This window comes from Zeus faber (genome assembly GCF_960531495.2).
Source record: "Zeus faber genome assembly, chromosome: 12".
Classification (NCBI taxonomy): Eukaryota; Metazoa; Chordata; class Actinopteri; order Zeiformes; family Zeidae; genus Zeus; species Zeus faber.
The window spans coordinates 5,215,295-5,239,340 of NC_137196.1; the positions used below are offsets into that span (position 1 = coordinate 5,215,295).

At 42.5% G+C, this 24,046-nt stretch overlaps 1 protein-coding gene across 1 annotated transcript; it reads right to left on the reverse strand.

Annotated features, from left to right (window-relative positions):
• Nucleotides 1–3,446: 3,446 nt before the first annotated feature.
• On the reverse strand, nt 3,447–24,046 carry LOC307238294 (potassium voltage-gated channel subfamily B member 2-like; the record flags this gene model as incomplete). Its single annotated transcript, XM_080011227.1, has 2 exons — nt 3,447–5,492; nt 23,462–24,046. The coding sequence occupies 2 exons, from the start codon at nt 24,044–24,046 to the stop codon at nt 3,447–3,449; spliced, it is 2,631 nt and encodes an 876-aa protein (XP_079867353.1).

Below are 24,046 nucleotides of genomic sequence, written 5' to 3' on the forward strand. Positions count from 1 at the left end.
GGTTAGTTTGACAATCTGAATACTGAACTGACTAACTGTACAAAATAAAATTACAACAAAAAAAACAAAACAATAACAAACGGGCGTTGTGTGATGTTGGACAGATCGCTCTGTGGATGCAAGGTTGGGGTCTTAAGGAGAGTGGTGAATGTTTGTTTCATGTGCCTTTTATTTAAGTTGGTTGGTTCCGGGGGGCCCGATTACAATGTTGGTTCCAATGATTTATAACTGTTCATAGCACAACATCTCTGAATGCTTGACTATTGAGAAACGTACCGCTCTGCTGCAGCTTCTGACTGTGATTAAATGCAATCCAATGGGGCAAATGTCAAACGTTGAATCCTTACAAAAACATTGAAACTCCTTTTCCAAAAACATGAAATTCACATTATAGTCACACACATATTTTGTATTTTATTTGTGATAAGAGTAATACCACATTTTATCTAGAGCTAGTTTTTGCAATTGCCACATCACAAGCGTGTTGACCATACTAGTTGCCAATACAAAGCGACAAAACTTCCTGTTTCTAGTCTCATAGTTTAGTCGATTTGCAGAAGTGCAAAAGAGTCAATAAAACCCTGCAAGACCTGAGAAAATGCACGCTTTGCAACCCTTTTATTTTTCTGTGGTATAACATATGAAGACTGACAATATTGTGAGCTTCTTGTTTTTAAAAGGAGATTTATTTCAAGGCGTAAATTTTTATTAAGTCTTAAACATTTGCCTCATTGAATTGCATTTAAGCACAGTAAAAAGCTCCAGCAGAGTGGTATGTTTATCAGCAGTGAAGCGCTCAGCGAGGTTGTGCTATGGACAGTTTTAATGATGGAAGCTAAAATTTTAACAAGGCCTGGGTGGAAGAATGGTGAACCTCTCCATCAGACCAAACCACAGCTAAGAGATCTGTGCTGATTTGTGATACTGTTCCTGTCAAGATGCAGGTGTTGATACAGCTGTGATTTTTAGGTTTGTTGTCATATCCGCGCTGAGCAAAGCAAAGCCATGTTCACATGTTTTAGTTTTTAGATGAATAAGAAACCGAATTACAGTTAATTATTATTATAATTATAATTAAAATAATAATAATAATAATAATAATAATAATAATAATAACAATAATAATAATGATAATAATAATTGTTATTATAATTATAATTATTATTATTATTATTATTATTATTATTATTAGGGACCCACTGCCACCATGTTTATAAAGGTGAATATCCCATCAGTTGCGTTGGAGCACAGCTTTAAATCTTTTTTTCAGAATGTTCTCAACCAGGGCGCCGGAAGATCCTGGTCTTGGAAAAATAAGATAGGCATTCACCCGATGAATAAGATCAGGTAGTGGTTCGGCGGTTAGGTAACACAATGCGAAACATAAATCAGTGACATTAAACTCAACGTTGGAGAAAGCCAGGAGAGACAGGATGGTTTTTTTTGTTTTTTTTTGAAGTTGTACAAAAACCTGAGAGCTCAACGCTTGCATATCCACACTTTTTCTTTCCATTCAAACAGCAAAAAAAAAATAAAAATAAAAATAAAAATAAAAATAAAAATAAAAATAAAAATAAAAATAAAAATAAAAATAAAAATAAAAATAAAAATAAAAAAATAAATAAAGTTAAAACTTAACAAATACATTATTAAAAATCTACAGGACGCAGTCGGGGACTGTACAGTTGGGTTCTTTTAATCACCTTCTCATAAATGATCTATTTATGAAAAGGCACACAATTTATAAATATACTAAGAAATTATCAATATCCAGCTCCAGATTCCTCTTAGATAAAAACATAATTGATTAATGATATTGTAACAATAATACATCCGAGGAGATTGCGATAGGAAGTAGACTTAGCTGTAAGTAGAAGCAGCTGTAATTCTATACACATCCCATTGCGACAGATGCAATTTCACACGCGTGCGGTGGATGATCCGTCGCCAAACGCGTGATCAAGAGCACTCTTGTGTGTGTGTTGCGTGTGCGTATACGTATATGTCATCCAGGTGACATAATAAACACACACATCGAAAAAAAAAAAAGAAAACCATTAGCGCATTAGTAATGTAAGTAGAGCACTACCAAAAGGCGTCAAGTCTTTTTCGTTAAAGTGCCAGAACATCACCCGCAGAGGGAGGTCAACGCTCTACATTAACATGTCTGCACTAGCTTTCAGAAACACCACAAACGCACACGCAAATCTCTCTCTCTCTCTCTGCAGATATCACACATGCTTATGCTCTAAATTGCAGTGTCAGCGTATTACAATTCTCTTAGCAAAAGGCAGTAATAATTACGTCAACGGCATACAAGCATGTGGAACCGGCGTTCGATGACTCGGGCGCCAGATATCAACCAGCAAATCCAAACTGTGGCCAGCGGCCGGGAAGTCAAGCTTCTTTAGGAGAAAAATAAAAATAAAATATGGTTCTCAGGTGTCCCTAAATGTATTAGTTTTCGCTTCCCCAGCGCTAAATACCACAGTGTTATACATTTTATTTCCGTTTCGCTTTTCGTTTTGAACCTGGCCACGTCCTAGCCGACACAGAAAAAAAAAAGAAATGTTGAGCCCAGTTACATGAACGGCGAAGATACAAAGCAAGTCCCGTCGTGGCAGGAGGAGTCCTTTTCTGTGTCGACGGGATAATATTTTCATACCCTGACGTGGTAAGAGAGGAATTTGCTATATGTCATGACCGCGTCTCCTGTATCGGTTGCATGATTTTCACGGGCCCCCGAACACCTCAGCATCTGGGTTCTTCTTCATACACTCCTGGCATACACCTTCACATGTACCATCCAGACGGATCAAATGACCCCCTCTGGCTGAGGAAAAACAAAGTGGTGCACCCAACGATGCTCAGTCAACATTTTCAAGTCTTGCAGAATAGTTATTCACAAATTGTTAAGACTTTCACAAAAAATAAATACATTAATACCCAAAAATGGTTATTATTAAAATGATTACACCCCCCCCCCCGCCCCCCCCTTTTCTCTCTTGGTGTCAATAGTCCATAGCAGTGCAGGAAAAAAAGAAACAGGAAGTGCAACAAGAATTTACTGTTATCTGGCTGCAACGCTATATAAAAAGAGTTGGTCACAAAAATAAAATGTTCAGTTTAGTCATTAAGGTTCTCAGTCATAGTGAGCATCATATAGGCTCACAGGTCAGCTCACCACCCCCCCCCCCCCCCCCCCCCCCAACCGCCAGGCAAAGTTTCTGTATGCACATGAGCCTGCTTTTCCAGTGAAATAAAACAGTGACGCCCGTATGAGACAGTGCTTATAGACGGCCACTGTTTTTCAAGTAGTTTCAGCTTTTATCGACATGTAGTTCTGTCTTCCTTCACTCTTGAACCCCAACTCCCCTCCCCTCCCCCCTGCCATTATGGCACTGACCACTGAAACCCCCCTTTCACACATCCTCCGACTCCCTAGGTCACATGCTGGTCTCGCAGGGCGGTGTTACACTGCGGTCCAGAACGATGTGGTTCTCCACCTTCTCCTCATTCACCACCTCCCCTCCTCCCCTGCCACCCCCCGCCTCTGACCCCACTGACTCCTGAGTGCAGTTGAGCGGGCTGGGTTTTGGGGACAGTGGGCTTGCACTGGCTCCTGAACCGACACTCGACCTCTCCATGTGATTCCTCCCCCGGCGGCTTAAACCTGTAAGCTGTCCTTCACCTTCTAAGCCCTGAGCTGCTGCACCTTCCCCTCCCCCGTGGAAGCAGCTCTCAGCGCTAGATTGCTGGGAGAGCACAGGAGACTGCCCCAGGAGCCCCAGCATTGGGGACTTCGCCTCCAGTGAGATAGCGCTGAGCTGAGGCTTGGGGGACCTGGAGAGGGTGTCAACCCCCAGCGGCTGGGCCATCCCGGCCGAGATCGGGGCAATCACGGGTGATGCCCCAGCTAAAAGCAAGTCCTCCTGGGACCCAACAAAGTTGCCTTTGGCAGCATTCATCCTCTGGGGAGTGCTGTTGCCTCGCAGTGAGCTCCGGATGCCCTCATATGCCATCCCAAAGCTCTCCACAGAGTGCATGGAGGCGCCAGTGTCTCTGTTTCCACCTTCCTTTGGCTGGCCGGAGACAAACTCATAGAGCCCCTCTTTGATGATGGATGTGGGCTGTGTGCCCTCCGGACCCCGACTCGCCTCCAGTGAGCTTATCTGGCTGAGATCCAGTGGAGGGGGAATGCGTTGGTGTTGTCTGGTTGCGGTTTGACCGGCACCCACGTTTGGGAGCAGGGAGCCTCTCTCGCCTGCTTCCCCATCAAAGTCAACTCCGCTGGAGATGCTGTCAACAGGGCTCATCTCGGCAATAGTCTGCTCTTTGACCAGGAGGTGTCGGCCTGAAGCGGAGGCCACCACCTTCATCTCCATCTGCTCATCCTCAACCCTTTTTCCTTGCCGTTCTGGGTTTGTTGTCATCTTATTGTAGGCGTCTTCCAGTCGTTGGGCGTTGAGGTGCTGGGGACTAGCTTTGTTGGGTGAGGCCTTGATTCGGTCAGGGGAGCCCAGTTGGATGACCTCCCTGTACCTACTGAGCGGGAGCTGGCGGGTCGGACTGATCCCCTCCAAGTTCGAGTAGTGTTTGTGATAGCTCCAGCGGCTGGGTGACAGGTGGTTGTCCACAGGACACTTGTTCTCCTCCCCCTTTTCCACCAGAACGTCTGTCAGCTCCATGCTGCGCGCGAAGGCATCTTTGAGGTTCATGGAAACAATGCTTCCGTTCCTCTTGGCTCTCTCCAGAGCTTCTCTCCTTTTTATGGCCTTCTCCTGCCTCTTCTGCTCGCGGTAGAACTCAGAGAAGTTGTTGACAATGATGGGGATGGGGAGAGCGATGACCAACACGCCGGCGATGCAGCAGAGTCCGCCCACTATTTTCCCCAGCAGGGTCTGCGGGTAGATGTCGCCGTAGCCGACAGTGGTCATAGTAATGGTCGCCCACCAGAAGGAGGCTGGGATGCTAGTGAACTTGGTTGCGTCCTCATCCTTCTCGGCGAAGAACACCAGGCTAGAGAAGATCATGATGCCCATGGCCAGGAAGAGGATCAGCAAGCCAAGCTCATTGTAGCTCCTCCTCAGGGTGAAGCCCAGGGACTGCAGGCCCGTGGAGTGGCGTGCCAGCTTCAGGATCCTCAAGATGCGCATAATACGGAAGATCTGCACTACGCGCCGCACATTTTGGAATTGCAGCACGCTCTTGTTGGACTCTGTCAGGAAGAGGGTGACGTAGTAAGGTAGGATAGCCAGCAGGTCGATGACATTCAGAGGCGCCTTGATGAAGTTCCATTTGTTGGGCGCCGACAGCAGGCGCAGAAGATATTCCATGGTGAACCAGGCGATGCACACAGCTTCTACGTGAGCCAGGCTGGGGTTGTCATTGAATTGGCCAAACTCGTCCATTACCTGCAACTCCGGCAGCGTGTTGAGTGATAGGGAGATGGTGGACATGATTATGAAGAGAATTGAGATCATGGCCAGGACCTGGAGAGAGAGAGAGAGAGAGAGAGAGAGAGAGAGAGAGAGAGAGAGAGAGAGAGAGAGAGAGGAAGAATGGATGAAGTTGTTAGTATTGTTATCATTAACTCAATTTCACTTTCAAAATGTATAATTTTTTTGAGTGCTAAATAATGAAACCCATACTGTATCTATTAGGCATTTCCTTCCAGAGTATAAAAATTGGTATAAGAGTTATCATTCTTGGGTACTTGCCACTTTAGAGAACTAATACAAATGCTGATAGTGAAATAATGGTGAGATCACTGATTTTTAGGACCATGTAAATTATTTTTAGTAATTTGTTAAAACTGAGTTTCAAATATAAAACACGAAACAAGAATGCGGAGGGAAGTTGGAGGTTGCAGTTGCAGTATGATGCATCCGTAGTATCTGTATCAACTATGTATATCTAGCCCAGATAGATTAAAAAATAATTGTTATAAATAAGTCAATTATTTAGCTTCTTCTTTTTTTTCTATAATGGGCAGGGTTACTGGGTAGGACTGCATATTCACAACTATTTTCAGAATCCACTAAGCACACATGTATATTGAACATCATCTTTTAATATTAGTGATTACTAGTTAATATTCCATTTTTTTATATGTATCTTACAGAAAACAGTATAGTATGAAGTTAGAAGTAGAATGGAAGTTGGGTATAACATGCATGTAGGTCATTAGCCACACAAATCCACGCACTGTGACGCGTAAGGGACATTCTTTAATCCATGTGGCTGTAGACAGTCACAGTTAATTTTGCTGACCTTTAAATAGACGTATCCCATTGGGATGGCGGACATGTGGAGTAGCAGGAACAGAATTTGAGCCACACAAGACAGAGAGACAGCAAGAAAGCACCAGGTTCTATTCAATTCATAGCCAAAGCAAAAATGTGGCTGTAGACTGATACCCAATAACCTGAGAGGATTAATTACATTGCACAGCACAGTCATTTCAGAGCTGGGTTATATGTATAAATAGAGCGACAGACAGAGATAGATAGATAGATAGATAGATCGATCGATCGATCGATCGATCGATAGATAGATAGATAGATAGATAGATAGATAGATAGATAGATAGATAGATAGATAGATAGATAGATAGATAGATAGATAGATAGATAGATAGATAGATAGATAGATAGATAGATAGATAGATAGATAGATAGATAGATAGATATCATCATATTGAAACACAAAGTTATGTCCTGTTCCTTTATCAGCTGACTGGCAGCAGCACTGCACTACACCCTTTAACCCTTAAGCCCTTTTTTACCCATTTAACGTAAAGTTTTCCACGTGGGTGTGCTGAAAGTATCCGATTATTGCTTGATTCTTCCTGCTGGGCAGAGGAACGAATGAGTAACCATTTCTAACCTCTCTCTATCCTTCCTATAGATAGCAACACAATCCTATTACAATTATCCTTAAACGTCCTACCAAGTGGCACTGGGGAAAAAGGCTCATAAGGTGCACAGGCTTTTCACCGTCCACAGCAGGTTCAAACTTACAGCTCCCGCTGTACTGCAGAACTGAGGGCTTCTCTTCAAGATTTATTTTGTAAAGGGAGAATTGTTTTTGTAACAACAAAATGAATTTTAATGGCCACGTGTTGAATTTGCATTTGTACATGGGAATGACCAGGAAGTGTGGGTTAGTTCTGACGGCAAGGGTTTTGTTGCTGTAACTTGTTGGAGAAAACCATACAAAATCTCGACCATGGAAAGGCTCTAAGAACTATTTGGCATTTATTCACCGTAATCGTTGCTGTGCCTTCTTGTTGAGCGGTGGTTAAGTGTACCACTGCCTTCAAGAATGATGAGCATTTTCAACAGCATCGATTGCAGCACAAATTCAGAGTAATAGAGTGACATACAGCGCAAGTTGTTTTTCCTCAAACAAGACGGAAAATAAGAAAAGGTGTCTTGCTGCTGTTCAATTTAAAAGGTAGTTAAAGGAAGCAAATCTGCAAAGTTAGTTATGCTTTCTCAGTAAAATTGATGAAGACGCATTTTTCACATAACTTTATACACACAATTCTAGGCCAGTCAGTTAATTGAAAAAAAAGTACTATGAAAAGTACCATGAATACCAAAATATTAGCGAGAGGACTGACGCAAGGATTAAGAACCAGCACTAATTCAAGATAGATGTCGTATGTGGGACTTTATGCATGGTAAACTGAAAGGTATTTAGCGTTGAGGTGGCTTGTGAGTTGAAAGGCACCTTTAAGTCACCTCGTGAGGTCATAGTGGGTGGGTCTTCAGCCAGGAAACACAAGATTAGTCAACAAGCATTTGCCCTCAGTCACCACACTGAACTGAGAGAGAGCAGAGAGAGAGAGAGAGAGAGAGAGAGAGAGAGAGAGAGAGCGAGAGAGAGAGACTCCTTCAACGAAAGGAGCCAAGAGCTAAGTGCAGTCCAGAGTGCATGGCGCATGCCATTAACATAAACACACATAAAATAAAATGACTAATGGCACGAAAAACCTTGGTTGGCCAATTTTTCTATGGGCAGCGCAAGGATGAGTTCAAATTTCAATTCCCTTCCGTGTAGTTAAAATAAAGAACGACATCAAGCTTAAAATAAAGATAAGTTGAAAAAAAGAGTCTCTCACTATCATTAATGTTTTTTAGTTATTTGGCAAAGCGCTTGTGGAACTGATTAAACTTTACCTGCAGACCGCAGCCCTGGCAGAGGATCACCCACAATTAAAATAAATCCTTGCCTTCATCAGACAAACTCAATTTCCGTAGTAGATGGCTGCAGTGTAGTAAAATTGTGTGGCGTCATTGAAAAAAACAAAATGTTTTATCCTCAATATTTTCTCTTTAAATTAACCATGCACACTTTAAAACCATGTTGTGATGAACAGTTATACAGAGTCATGCTTAGCAGATGAGGAGGGCTATCCCGTTTAACTGTAATGACCCCAGCCATAACCTTAAGCACTGTAAAACAGCAGCTTAGCGGCCTGTAAGCCACAATAATTACCTGTCTGCATGCAATTCAAGACTTAACAAGCCTTCCATGGAGCCCATCATGCTTTGTGGTGTGATATCAGTCAGTGGGTTTTATACTTATTTGGATGCATTTTGTACCAAAACCAAACAATGGCAAAATTCAGTCTCCAGTCGGAGTTAAAATTTTGAAAAAGCGCTGTGCCTAACTTCAATAAATGCTATGTTATGGTAATATATTTTGAATAGTTTGAGGGCAAGAAAATCTAGGAAAATTCAATGAAAATTTAGAACGTAATAATTTGTAGGGGTTGTATGTGTATTTGCGTGTATCCTTTCTACAACAAAACATTGATGATCTGAGAAAATCCTGTTAAGTTCCTCATTGTGTGTTTTTAACCTTTACATCACCAATATGTCAATATTCTATAATGATGATTATATACATGTTATCAAGTTGGCATATTGATCTTGTTTCTGTAGCAAAATGTGCTGCGATCATCTTGCACATGCCATTTTGGAAATTAGATGATTTATCTCTTACAACAGATAACATGGTGTACATTGGCGACTTTATTCAATAAAGCTGCTTGTTAGGGCAAAGGGCCTGCTCCTCCTAACTTCCAATCATTTGGCTTCAACTCAATATACAGTATAAGGCATGCAGAGATAGTGATGAGGTTCATCTGTTAACTGATCAAACATTAGCATGGACAAGAAAGCATCATCTACGCATGACTTTGAGCCTGGTCTGATTCTTGGTACTAGACGTGGTGGTTACAGCTTCTCGTAGATGCCCTTTTAGGATTTCCACACAGTGCAGTCTCCAGAGATTATGGAGAATGCTGTGATGAACACAAATCATTTAATATGTGGCACTTCTGTGGCTAAAAACACCATGTTAATGACTGTGGTCAGAGGAGCATGGCCAGACTCCTTCAAGTTGTGTGTACGGCTGCAAATGCTCAAAAAAGGGCTGCTTACAGTGATTTGCAGGAAGACATCGCTAAACGCACAGCACATTGAACCTTGAAGCTGCTGGCTCGCTGGTTGTAGTATGGCAGGCGTCGCCTTTACATGGGCCGGGGATGGGCATGGGGTGGCTGGGCGGGCAGTTCTGGCGGCCGTCAGTCTGTCGGCCACAGGTCCTGGCTCCAGGCCTGTGCTCTGTGCCTGCCGCCCTCTGTCCAGGTTCTGCACCTGTGGCTGTGTCTTATGCATGTGCATGGGGGTGGGTTGTATGTGTGCACTTCAGGGGTGCAGGGTCATTTTGTGCTCTCTTTGTGGACCTCGGGGTCGTGGGTGTTGCTCTGCGAGTTCTCGGCTTCTCTGTTGGTTGGTGGGGTCTTCTGTGGTCGAAGTGTTCTTGCAGTCATGGGGTGTCTGTATGGTTGCGGGACTCGTGGGTGGCTGCAAGGCCTTTGGCCTTGTATCTACAATGAACACAGTCTACCCTTTTCATATGGATTTTATGCTACCAAGCACACGTCATTTCAAGCTGGTTCCACCAATGTGACAGTGACTTCGGTTTACCCCAATTGCCGCCGCAAAGTCTCCAGATCTCAGCTCAATCTTTTGGGTGAGGTGGAACAGACGGTTTTCTGCATGAATATCTGGCTGAAGAATCTGGATATCTACATGTATCAAAGTATCAAAATCTTGCAGCACCTCATATACCCTGTCTAGAATTAAAGCTGTTCAGGAGTTAAAAGCACTAGATGGGTATAGGCATTACAAGTGTTTTAGGGTCAATAGTTTTAGCAGCCAATACCAATGATCAATGACAACGTAATATACAGCAGAACCACTACATCAATTTGTGGATTTTGTTAAGGGTCCACTGTTGTGTCACACTTGCCTGCAAAAGGCTAATCCAAATGCTCATGCTAACCCCAGCTATAAGGCTCTTTATGACATGGTCACAGTGCACCACTGTCAATGTAGTCAGATCGCTGTCCTGTTCACACTACACAACTTTCTCCTGCCTCTCCTTCCTGGCTCCTCCCTCCCCTGTCACTCCTTGACTGCTCTCATTGGCCTCAGCTCGCTGCGTCACTCCCCAGTGGGTCACAACACAACCAAATATTAAACATGCTTGATATCTCGCCGGCCTCTACTAAACCATTGGCGAGCGCTCGGCGAGCAGTCAGAGGCCGTTGTGAGAAATTTATGCCACACACTCGTCGCTCTGCGGAGTGCGCTATGATTTTCCTCCGATCTGGGGCTTTTCTGTTCTGGCCGCGAGTGGAAAATCAGGCCAGAATCACGCAGTGATTCAAAATGTCAAATAAAAATGCCTCATCCGATGAGGCATGAATGTGTTCATATTCATGCCAAAACATGACAATACAACAAATCACTTAAAGTGGGAATTCAAATGTGAATGTAATGTTTTAACCCTAAACTAGCACCTTTAATTCTCTGTTTATTAATAAGACATTTTTCTCTCAAATATTTGCAGCAGTTAAACTGCACATAATATATGTCTTAGATATACACTTAATAGCAACAGCCCTTTACATTTATAACTAGAAATACAATCCTCTCATGACAAAGGGATTGCCTCCACCACTTCAGGATGAAGAACTGCCTGTCTGGCATACTACGGTTAGTGTCAGGGGTCGCCTGGCAGTATCTGTCACCTTTTCCATGACCTATCAAGCCAAACACACCCGGCAATGTGTCACTGCACTAGCTTGTGAACCTTTGAGGAAGAAGAGCTGCCACCTGCCTATAAGGAATAAGCTTAAGTGGAGAATAAAATGGTAGGGGGAAAAGAGCGGAAAAAGAAAAACTTCAAGAAAATGAGGGGGGGAAGGTTGAAACAATATAGAAAGAAAGAAAAATATAGGGAGAACAAGAAAATGAGAGACAAAGGATGAGTGGAAGGAGAAGGCAGGTGTCGGAAAGTACAGTAACATGCTGTCCACCATGCAACGTCTTAATGGCTTAATGGCTGCCAAATGCTGTGACCTTGGTGCCCCTGGGCCAGATTTAAACTGCTACCAGGAATGTACAAGCTGCTTTAGACACTGCATACTAGACAAAATAATAATTGGAAGTTAATGCTAAAACAAATACCATGTAGACACAGCATTTAAGTACAGAGCCTGCAAATTCTGTTATTTTGAATTAAACACCTGCAAGTCTCTAAATAAACTAAATTTCAGCGCACATGGATTACAGTATACTGAGTTGGCCCAAAGTTGAAGTAACAATTTTCAGAGAATTAAGACCACAATAATACACCATCAAGAATGAACCCTGAATGCAAGCTGGGGTAACCATATTGAATTATAATCTAGCCCGTCCCCACTTGATGCCTAACTCCAATAACTCCTTGCATCCCAAATTTGCTACATAACCCTCAAGGCCCTGCCACAGTCTGCTCAAAGCCCAGGGGGCCTCTGTTGAAGAACCCTGCATCAGCAGCTTTGTGATTTTCAAGTTTGATCATCCTAAAAAGAGAATGAATGAATAAAAACCAATTTTTTATACATATACAATAAGAAATAAGAAAGAATAATAATTTTTCTGGTGGATTTAAAAAAAAAGTGACATACTATTCTTATACTACTATATAAATAGTAATATAAGAATAGAAGTAATTGTAAGGTATATAATACCATGAAGTGTGAAGTCACCACATTGAGCATGAACTTTTACGACTTCTATATTTTAGCTATTACATCAGTCATTCATCATTGTGTGTCTTACAAACATCCTGGACATGCAGACCAACACACACAAAAAAACATGTGAAATACACTCACACAAACACACAGACACACACCCATGCACACACACACACACACACACACACACACACACGCACACGCACACGCACACGCACGCACACACACACACACACACACACACACACATCTGTGTGTGTGTGTCCGCAAGGCTTGTTAATGCTGACAAAGAAGTAGACATTTTAAGAGTCCACGCTGGACTCTGCCAAAGCCCTCATTAAGCAAGAGCTTGGTGGAAAAGCTTATTTGTGCCAACTCCAGTCACTCCTCTGGGTTTCAGCCTTGTGTTCCAAGAAAAAGAAAATGCGACGCTAGCACTATGCCAGGGCCAGCTACAGTACATGCGTTCTAGGGGCCAGGGGACAAGAGAAAATAAATCCTCTTTCCTCTGGAATCTATTAGCCATTATCAGAGGAGCAACAAAAAAACAACAACAAGATAGCTATTTTGACAGCCCTCAATGACAAAACATCTAGAACGTTGGGCCCCAGAACCCTTTGGATGCCATAGGCCTGAGCTGAATAATTATGTATCTAGAAATAACTTAGAGACAATAGCGTGTCTGTGCTGTGTGAACTGTGATTCTGTCTGACTGAATTGTAGGGTTTGTCATTTCTCTCATGTCGCCTGAGAAAAAGATTTTAATCTCCATGAGACAGAGCTCTACTTGCAGTCAGTGTCAGTCTTTGGGCCTGTGTTTGTCTTTAAGACTTTCCCTTTAACTTTTCTTTATATGGAGACGTTTCTCAAAGCATATTTATCATCCAAATACGGTTTTTGAGGCTTCCTGGCTGATGTTCATTTGTTAATAAATGACAGCAACTCTAGAGAATCTTATCTATGAGTGACTGCATTTGGTAAAATTATCACAGGTGTGGAAGCTTAGAAATGAGATGCCGGTTCAATACTGTTCCTTTGTTTCGTAAGAGACTATCTTCATAGATATGAAGTGGAACTGTTTGTCCCAATCTCAGTCATTTGGACCTACAGGTCAACTGACCAGTTGCTGATATTTTGCAGACTTATTCATCATTTATGAATAGGGATTTTTTAGTGAAGTTATTTTTTAACTCATCTCATTGAAAAAAGTATAACGTTAGAAATATGTATTTATATTTCTAAGAAAGGAAGAATCAATTATACTTGAGTGGTAACACTAATGAAATCCAATATAGTTGCTTAATTACAAACCTTGGCAAGGTCGCACTGAGGAATCACAGATCCTCCATGGAGGATCCACTCACTACTCCTAAAGCCTCGCTTATGCTTCTGCGTAGGTACACGTAAACGTCTCTGCAGAGCTATGTGCGCCCAGGTCAAACAAGCTGAATGGTTGAACTGTCCCACCTCCTGTCGGGAGGCGAATTTGAAACTGAAAAGAAAATGTGGCAGATAGAAGAAATCGAAAGTGGATTTTTATTTTCACATTGATATATTTGGGATTTCAAATAAAGTTTGAAAACCCTTTTTTTTCTTTTTTTCTTCTGTGTTTTCTAGACATTGTGGTTCACTAAATGTGACACTCCCTCCCAATGGACACATTATGTTACGCACAAAATCAGTACAAGCATAAAAGCAAATAGCCTCTGTGCACGTTCACTTGCATGCAGAAGGAAAAGCATAATCCAGCCTTAACTCACCTTACTCTCCACCGCCTCCTCGGGAGGACTTAGTACCGCCCTCCCCCACTGCTTCTCCCATCCCCCCAGACCACCTCGCCTCGTCACGCACAACTCGCTTGCCATCCCCATTTTATTGCCATCATCACTATCATCGCCATTTTCATCGTATCAAGTGCCAGTTTAAGATCTTCTTGCTATTCTGAGCAAAAATGTTCTATACATCTCTGCCGACACAGAGCCGAGAAAGGTGTGCATTTTGACATTGTGAAAAGAAAGAAAGAAAGAAAGAAGAGAGAAGAGAGAAAGAAAGAAAGAAAGAAAGAGAGAAAGAAAGAAAGAAAGAAGAGAGAAGAGAGAAGAGAGAAAGAAAGAAATAAAGAAAGAAAGAAAGAAAGAGAGAAAGAAAGAAAGAAAGAGAGAAAGAGAGAAAGAAAGAGAGAAAGAAAAAGAAAGAAAGAAAGAGAAAGAAAGAAAGAAAGAGAGAAAGAGAGAAAGAAAGAAAGAAAAAGAAAGAGAGAAAGAAACATAGAAAGGAAGAGAGAAGGGAGAAAGAAAAGCCAAGGAGAAGAAAGAGCAGAAGAGAAGGCTCGTTATAGACCCACGACGGAGGAGGAGGCTGATGCGACTCAGCAGGAAACCGGAGCCGGTCTTGATCAATACCTGGGGGTATTTCTGGAAGAACCAGACCAGATCTTTTTTGGGATTGTCTGCGTTTTCCACCGAGTCCAAAACGGACACCAGGAGCCACATCTATCAAGTTGCTTGTGTTGAGTAAAGACATCTTGTCCTCCATGTTGTCGCTCTCTCTCTCGGTTAACTGAACGGACATGACACTGCCGTATCTAGCCATCCACCCACTTCTAGAAAACCAGGCGGTCATCAACTCTGCGCTGACTTCACAAAACGTTGGATCATATAAACACGATTCCCTCTACTCTATTCAACCATACAAGCTGTCCAGCTTGATGTGTAAAAAGATGATCATTCATCAGCTTGTGTCACGCCTACATTCCACCGCCCGTACCTGACCGTCCCATCATTTCGGCAAACTGCAAACGATGGGTTTATTGCAGGAGGACGCTCTTATGAAATGTTCATACCAACCTCCTGTGATTGATGTATTGCTTTCACGAGACAAATATTCTGATCACTCTTTATGATGACCACATACCTGTTCATTCATGATAATATTCATTTCATTGTTATATATTGTGTGATGTCAGCCTGGACGACCTCGTCATTGAGTCCCATCTTAAAGTGATATGGACGTTTTGTTGAAAGCAGAAGTTGATTTCGATATTATAATTTCGATAGGCCATATACTATAGGGCACCAGAAGCTTCCATTTGCTTCCCCAAACTCTCAAAAAAACATATTTCTGACTAAAATATGAAGCAGGTCACTAAAATATGGAGAAATCAAAAATGTTGTAGATGCCTTTGCTTTTTTCCCCATAAGCTGTTTTTTCCTTCCTGGTATAAGGCTTTAATGACTTTTCTTTAAATGTGGGTTTAGAAAGACCTTGCAGACTCCATACGGATGCTAAGTCCAAGAACATCGGGTGCAAAGTCACGGGATGCTCCTCTTAAGACACAGTGTTCATTTAAACAGGTTGCCACTGATGAAAATGGTGTAGATCTGTGTGTGAGTGTGAGTGTGCGTGTGGGGGGGGCTTTCATGAGACAATTTGCAGAGATCCCGGTGAATCTACGGTTTAAAAAAGGACCAATGACGTTTTTTTTCATTATCATTAGTGCTTAGTGGGGAGAAGAGCCTTCATTACTCTCAAAGTGTGTGCGTGAGTTTGTGTGTGACACACACACACACACACACACACACACACACACACACACACACACACGCACTGTAGAGAGTGGAAAGGGGAGAGGGATGCAGTACAAGGACAGAAAGACAGCTACAGCTGTGATCACAGTGATTAGGCACAAGCGAGACCTCTGATTGGTCAGTGTGAGACACAGAGCCGAACCCTAGTCTCTAATTAAAGCGACACATAGTATGTAATCAGCCATCAGGGCGAGTCAACTGCATCCCCCTTACCAAAGCCTTCAAGTGGAAACAGCTCTGTTGTGGCTATTTGGGGTAAAGCCCCTCCAAAAATACTGTGTGTATGTGTTTTTTTCTTTTTTTTTTTATGTTAGTAAATCTTATCAAGAAAAAAATAATTCAGTGACTTCAGATCGCTGGACCAAAAGATATTGCACAAGTATGGCTATACTATACAACGCCACATCTCATTTCATTTTAGTAATAGTAGGGGAAAATAGAACAAAATAGCATCGAACATCGATATGTCGGAGGGTCCGACTCCAAATCTACAAGAAATGTTTTATAACTTTATAAAGATATAGAGGCGTATGGCAGTGGTTAGTTCACTACAGCTATGTTTCATCTCTGTCAGCCATTGGCTTTCCATTAACCAGCATGGGCTGCCAGTGAAGATGTCCTCCACACTTAAGTAACAGACAGACACAGACACAGACACAGACACACACACACACACACACACACACACACACACACACACACACACACAGGGCAGGAACACTGCAAAAGCAGAAATCCTTTGAAAATATTTATATATTTTTTTATTTTGTGATCAGATTTACTTGCATATGACTGGAAATTTGTATATGAAATCATTCAGATACATTTCTGCCTCATTCTGGGCTTTTTTCACCAAAACTGATTTTTTTTTTTTACATTTGTTTTTGCAGTGTAGATTTAGCCTCGTGGGGAAAATAAAAACTCCTCAAATTTTAAATGAAGTTGCATCAGTTTACATTAGCAGGTGAAGCAGAGCTGCTCTGCAAAAAAAAAAATCGATGCTAAAAAGAAAAAGCCATATAAAACTTAATTTAGAAGAAAAACAGCTTGAATCAGGTGCAATTATCTGCCAGTGGCATGGGAAAACTTTACTGTGCAGCTTTCTTAAAACAGGAAGAAAAAGAACTTTGACATGCCATACAGTCTTACAAAAACACAAAACATTGTGTTGATAATACAAGGAAAGATGTGTTTAAATGTCTTCTTCTTTCCTATGTGCTCTTCTGAATGACACCCGTCTTGCGGCAGTTTTCAGCATCACAGCTGCTTTAAAAACAATGCGCTGGCCAATTTGCAGCCGGGACTGGCTGAAGCGAAAGACCTAGGTTGCATTAGCCAGAGGTCGGGAAGAATTTCAGGACTTGCTCTGACACCGTTGACCCTGACAGAATAAATTAAAGCGTTACAGCCTGTTCTCAATCAAAGTTCAATGTGTTTTAGTCTCTTACAAAGCTAGGGGACTTTGTTGTGTTGTTGTGTTGAAGTGCGGTACAAGGCCAGTGGGTCCTAATAAAATGAGTTAAAACCAATTGACTGGTGCAAAACAAAAAAATACTTTATATGACCTATAATATTTTAAATGTACCCATAAAAGTGTTGATTTTTAAGCGTTTAAGCATCTACAGTTACAAGACTATCAAAATATGAAGTGGCCATTCTTGTGCAATGATTCCAAATGTCACAAACTGATAAACAGACCCTATTTCTATACATTTCCCCAACCCCTGTTTCAAAGGCACCACTATACTACGACTTACCCGCTTGTCTCGTCCAAAACTAATGCACACCCCAGCAGGGGTGAAATGGCTCTTTGTGGCACGACACGCATGTAAGAACCCAGGTTCTCTTATTTGAGCCGATCAGAAAGAGCAATAGCAATAAGCAATAACTGTGGAAGGCAAATTAAGTGATCGATCAGATCACAGTACGACATTCAATTTAGTTCTAAAAAGAAAGAAAAAAAAATAAAAAATAAAAATCCCTGTTAACTGGCAGGATTTCAAATGCTAATGTAACAATTCATTCAACAATCATTATGCCATTTGTATGTTTTCTTTCATTTATAAAGATACGCCTCAAAATAAGAGGATGTGGCACTGATGCTGCAACTGGGATTTGCCGAACCACCATTACATAAGAGGTTAAATTTAAACTTTTGCAGAAACAATACAGCATGTTTTGGACGTTTTGGTATAAGCCTGCTCTACCCATGCAAGTCCATAATCAAAGATAGAAATGTGAAATCATCACACTGTTGTTATTCTTCACGCACGCACGCTGAAGAAGTGTGAGTGCAGTAATCTGCCTAAACTGTATATGACACTGAGTTTCACACAAAGCGGTCCTTTAGGTTGTGTCGAACCACAACCAGCAAGAAAACTGCAGTGAACTTCCACACAGAGTAAGATGGTGAAAGCCATCGCACGTAAAGCTGTCTCAACACTCACCCCGGGATGCTTGCGGGATGATTTAGCAGTCGTCTCAAGTTATTCCAGGGCGAGAGAAATGCAATAACGAAATGAATGTGCTCAATATTGCCATAAACCTGTCTGAAAGTGGAGGGAACCATTATTTGAAGGGTTTAGCGTGCAGTTTGCATTGGAAGGAAGACTGGCATTTATTACCGCCGCTACACCTTAAGTTGAGTTTCAAAATTGATAACGACAGAGGTTTTTTGGGGGAGAGTGGGGGGTGGGGTGTTTAGTGACACGATAGGATCCAAAATCCAAGATACGCTTCACCCAGCTATCATGGAGGTTTTAACAACCTTCTGTCATTTAAATGTAAAAGGCCCTTTAATTAAATACGTAAAATGGCCAGGGCACCTCTGCCAGCTACGGATTACAGTTTTAAGTGAGTGGAGGACACTTTGGATTAAATGGATAAGGGAAGGTCATAGGAAGTGCAACTGGCTGCAAGGGTGGGAAAAAAAAGAACGATTAGTTAACTGTTAATTCTTGACATTTGTTAATTTACCTTTAGAAAATATAGAATAAAAATTAAATCCTGAGAAGATAGGGCAATCTTCTTTTACATGAATCTGGAGACTTGAACTGCAACTTTCTTGCTGTAATTTGTGTACCGCACATGCTGAATCAGCAGTTTTTCTTCACGCTGGGCCATTTCAGTTGTATGTCGTAAATCACTCCATTTGTTCAAAACGGATCATTTAAAACTTCAGCTTATTAATTATGAATTACAATACCTATTTGATGCACATGTCGGTGATAACTTGTGGATTTTTCGAGGATGAACGGACATTGGGATATAAAATTAGTGGCCCACCAGTGGCCCAATAGACACAAAGAGAAACTATTGAGGCGATTGGCTGGTACTGAATGATGGTTTTAGAGATTTGTCAATACTGAAAGGATGGTATGTGTGTCCATTTTCGAAATACAAAGCAACAATTAAAGGATAGTCCTCAATGTGAGTTTCCGATTTTCGAGATGTAGATTTAAGATGATTTGTAAGTCTTAAACGTTTGGCTTGTCAGACTGCATTTTAACCACAGTGAGAAGCTGCAGCGTGGTAAGTTTCTTAATAGTAAAGCAAGGTTTTGCTATGAATAGTTATATATGGTGGGAACTGACATTTTAATAAGGCATGGGTTGAAAAATAATGAACTTATCCTTTGATTTGAATATCCTTCAGATTCAAACAACCTCCCTCCTCTTCAATCCCTCTCTTCTCCATCAGCTGCCGTGGCTCTTTAATCCACCAATGGAAGAAAAGTTGCGACAGAAACAATGCACATAATGTTGGTGGCAAAGCGCTATCAGATGGTGCTTTCAAAGACGATGGTTACCTGGTTGATGAGACCTCCAAGAGGTTAAAAGGTCAGAGCATGGACCAAGTCTTTGCTTAAAAGTCACAAACCACGATAAGACAAAGTTAAGCAGCAATCATGGAAGAATGAGTATTTTAATGAGTACATTAATTCCCTTTACAAGGATGGTCAAATTTAATTTGTGCATTTGTTTTGGCCAGTGGAACTCTACAGTAAAATAGTGGGTTCTGTTTATATTATGACTAAAATTGACAAATCAGGTTCTTACTGTCACAAAGTGCTTTCTACGTCAATGTTCTGCAAATTGTTGATGTAGCATAGGTTCTGTTTCTTTGACCGGTCGGTTTTAGGTTACTACAAAAGTCCACAGTGCATCTTCAGTGCTTTTATACAAATATCCAGACAGACAAACAGCCAAATTGATCGACTGATAATTCTTGCCACACTCTTGAATTTTGTTCAACAAACAAAATAAAAGTCCATCTTTAAAGAAGCCATATATTTCAACACTTCCTTCTCCCTCTGAACTGCAAGGGGCCATCTTGCTTCACTTGCAACCATCCCCCCATCCCTCTACTCCAGCTCTGTTTGTCCTTCAGCGTTTGTCTGCATCTTTCTTCACTATCACCTTCTCGGTATAGCATTACTAGCAAATGGAAGAATGAGGATAAAGGGAGGCGGACTTGTTGGCATGCCATCCCTCCAAAGAAAGGGAGAGTTCTCTTTCCCTCTGCGTGCTCCTTGACAATGTACTGTCCTTTTACTCACTCTAATCGTGATTTCATTGGGTGCTTGTCAAAGGTTAATTGCAATACTAATAACAATTACAAAGGGATAATTTTGCCGTAACCCAAAAATCAGAACACAAACGCAGATTTGTCCAAAAGGCCTTCACTCATTCAGGGCAAAACAGGGATGCGTGGTAGCGTGACCCCGGAGTCGCAGGCCTCCTTCGAGCCGCGTCTTCACACATCTTCGCGAGGCCTGATCTCTCCGTGCCTGACTTCATCCCTTCCAGGCCAGACGGCACTGAGACGATTCAAACCCCTGACAACAGTTAGTCTATTTGCAGAAACCGCCCTGGTAAAAGCCCCAAAGGAGATTAAGTCACACTGCTATTGCCCACTGCATCCACCCCCCACCCGGCCCCTACCCCCCCCCCCCCCCACACACACATACACAATCACTCTCTCTCTCACTCTCTCTCCCTCTCCCCCCCCCCCCCCCCCTCTCTCCCTCTCCCTCTCTCTCTGTCTGTCTATCTCTTGTTCTCTCCCTTCCTCTAGACTGAATATTGGTGACTTTTGTGTTGTCACATCAAATCCCAGGGCCTCCACTATCATGATCCGGGGTTTATCATCTGTGTGACCCATGCGAAACAGAGAAGTGGATTATGTATCGCAAGAATACTTAACGTATAATCCAAGTCCTTTTGGTATTTCTCTTTACTGAAATTTTGCAATATATGATATTTTTGCCACTCCATTAAATCGATTGGACATTTTTATCTACTTGATGTGACACTGCAATTCTTATTATGGCAGGTATTTAGTATACTGTGAAATGACTAAAGTGACTTAGACCTTACTAATCACTATAATCACAATATTCCCTCTCCTCACCAGACTTATCTGAATTGCGTGTGTGTGTGCGTGTCTGTGCGTGCGTGTGCGTGTGCGTGCGTGTGTGTGTGCGTGTGGAGTGTGAAACTCGGTGACACTGCGAAGGGAACAAAACACTGAAAAAAAAATCCAGTCTAGGGAAAAAAAAGGAGATTACACAGATTATGTAAACTGAATGAAACTAATCTCTCTTATTTGAACTTTAAATGCTGATGTTTTTTTTTCTTAAAATAGCCTCTGTTGTGAATGTTAGCCCATCTGGAGTCCTCTGAGTGTGTGTGTGTGTGTGTGTGTGTGTGTGTGTGTGTGTGTGTGTGTGTGTGTGTGTGTGTGTGTGTGTGTGTGTGTGTGTGCGCGCGTGCGTGTGTGCATGCGTGCACGTGCGTGTGAGTGTGTGTGTGTGTGTGTGTGTGTGTGGGTGTGGGTGTGGGTGTGTGAGCACTCTGCCTGTGCTCTTTGCGTATGTGTGCACGGCAACCTTTCCCTCCCTGTTAGCAATAATCACAGAGAACGTAATTTGGAAAAGAACGTCACTATTAGCTGAATCTGCTGTGACACTGTCATCCCTGCGAGCCGGAGCTACTTGACCCTTGAGCCTTACTGATCGACGTGTGTTTACATTTTTTGTCCGTGTATATTTTAATGGAATGAACACAGTCTAAACATGCTTTCAGAGGAATTTCATAGACACCCTGCCACATGAAAGGTGTTCCCAACCTTCCAATTCCTAACTTCCCAAAAGTCATTTTCAGAGAGGTCGATTGACTTGGGCACTGTCTGGGTCACACTCCTTGGCACTAAATTTGTGGCTGGCAAGAAAATGCTTCGATATTTTGCAATGGGGAGTCCTCGATATGTAACATCATCAATTTTGTTGACAATTGATGGTTGTTATCAATTCTTAGCAACATCATCCAATGACTAGAAAACTGGTGAAATCTGAAATCAGTAATATCGACCAAATGGTTGGATTTCTTTGTTCTACAGCTCAGCGTGATGCCCACTCAACCATTTCAATGGGAATAAGGACAATTTGTCGGTTCAAATTGACAACGTGCCTGTTCTACGCTCCACTAGCAACACTCTGAACAGCAGAGCATCGCCCACTTTCTGTAAAAACAAGTATAACTTTGTCACTGCTAGTCCCAAAGGCTTTATATGTTAAGAAGTACATATAAATGACAGTAAACTGGGTTAGACACTCTGATGATGTCCGATTGTCTGACACACTTTTGATTTGAATCTAGATGGAGATAAGCATAAAACAAAGCCAATGGCAATGTGGTGCCGTAACAACTCCTTCCACAGTTCCCAAAAATGTGGCAAGACAAAATGAATTCTTGTAATTGACACAAAATCCTGCAATTGGCTCAAATAGAACCCAACCTCTCACCATGAAACAATCCAGATCACTGTCTCCCAAAGCACACTTACTCTAGTATCTGTGCAAAGCCAAAGTACCTTACTACTCAGTCCCTAGTGCTCATATCAAATGGAAAAAGAAAGACCTTGCCAACGGGTCAAGGGTCCTCCGGTTCCACCTCTTTCTTAACAGCTTGTGTCTAGACCACCATTTGACCTGACGTATGAGGTGCTATGAGTTCGGTGTTATAACAGTTCTTAACATGTCACATCAGTTTGGTTTTTTCTATCAAGCCACATTACCCCATTCAGTGACCCTATCTTTCCTGCCATCTTGGCAGCACTTTCATTTGCCAAATGCTAATTCGATAGGCCTTTCCATTAATTGGTCGAAGACATCGGAGGCTTGAGACACGTGCTGTAGTTGTTTACGATCCTGCTTTGAATCCATTTACAGAAAAAAAAAGATTCTCAAACGCTTCTCAACAGCACATTCCGTAATGGACTCGATACGCTGCTTTGTGCTGTTCCTGGAAGCTGGCTCTATGTCGGCTAGCTGCCATACATCGTTTTTATTTACTGTATACAATAAAACGCTTTGAAGTACACTCACAGCAAACAAGCAAACACAAGGGAACACAAAGATCAAGTGACTTTTAAAAATGAAACACGGACAGATTACAAACAATATGTGGACACATCTTAAGTGCAGCACGGTGCACATGCTGCACTGCAGCACCGTGGAGTGTTACTGAAGTATCTTTGCAAAAGCAATAATAGAATAGAGGTGATGTATCACAGCTAATGGGTGAACTTCTGCACTAGATATGGAGTGGGTCATATTAGATTAAGGAGAAATGCTTCCTCTACTAAACTGTAACAATAATTGTGTCCAATAGTTGTTACCTTATTGTTGTAAACTGTGACATGCTCCAGCCCATGGGTGGAGATGGCCAGACAACCTAATTGTGTATCCATTTTCAAATGTGCGTACCTTGGCAGCCACCGACGAGCTGGGCTTCTCCAGCAGGTCCCACAGCTTTTGCCTTTTGTCGGGGCAGCAGCCACGTTCCTCCACCTCGCCATCCTTCTCCCGGAGCGTCTCGGCCTCCCTCCTCAACTCCTCATTCATCTGCTCCTTCTTCTGGTGGTAGCGGGCCTGACAGCAGGACTCCAGGTAGATCTCGTCGATGCCCCAGTAGTCCAGCTCCTGGCCGAAGGACAGCGCACACATCTCCTCCATCATGTGGAGCTTCCCCGTGCGGTAGAAGTTGAGGATGGAGGAGAAGGCGCCAGGGTGGCGGTCGAAGAAGTACTCGTTTTCGGGGAGGCTGTAGTCATCGCAGATCTCCAGCAGGGACTCGTGGGTGTTGCAGTCTCTGAGCCTGCCCAGTCGGGTCCTGGGTAGCCGGTCCAGTGTCCTCCACAGGACCTCGTGGACCAGGCCCCCCACATTCAGCCGGACTCGCCGTGATCGGGCCTTGATGCGGATTATGTCGATGGGCTCCGGGGGGAGGAGAGGCGCCTGCCCGGGACGTGGGTTGGCCTTAGGCGTGCTGAAGGTCACGCGGTCAGACAT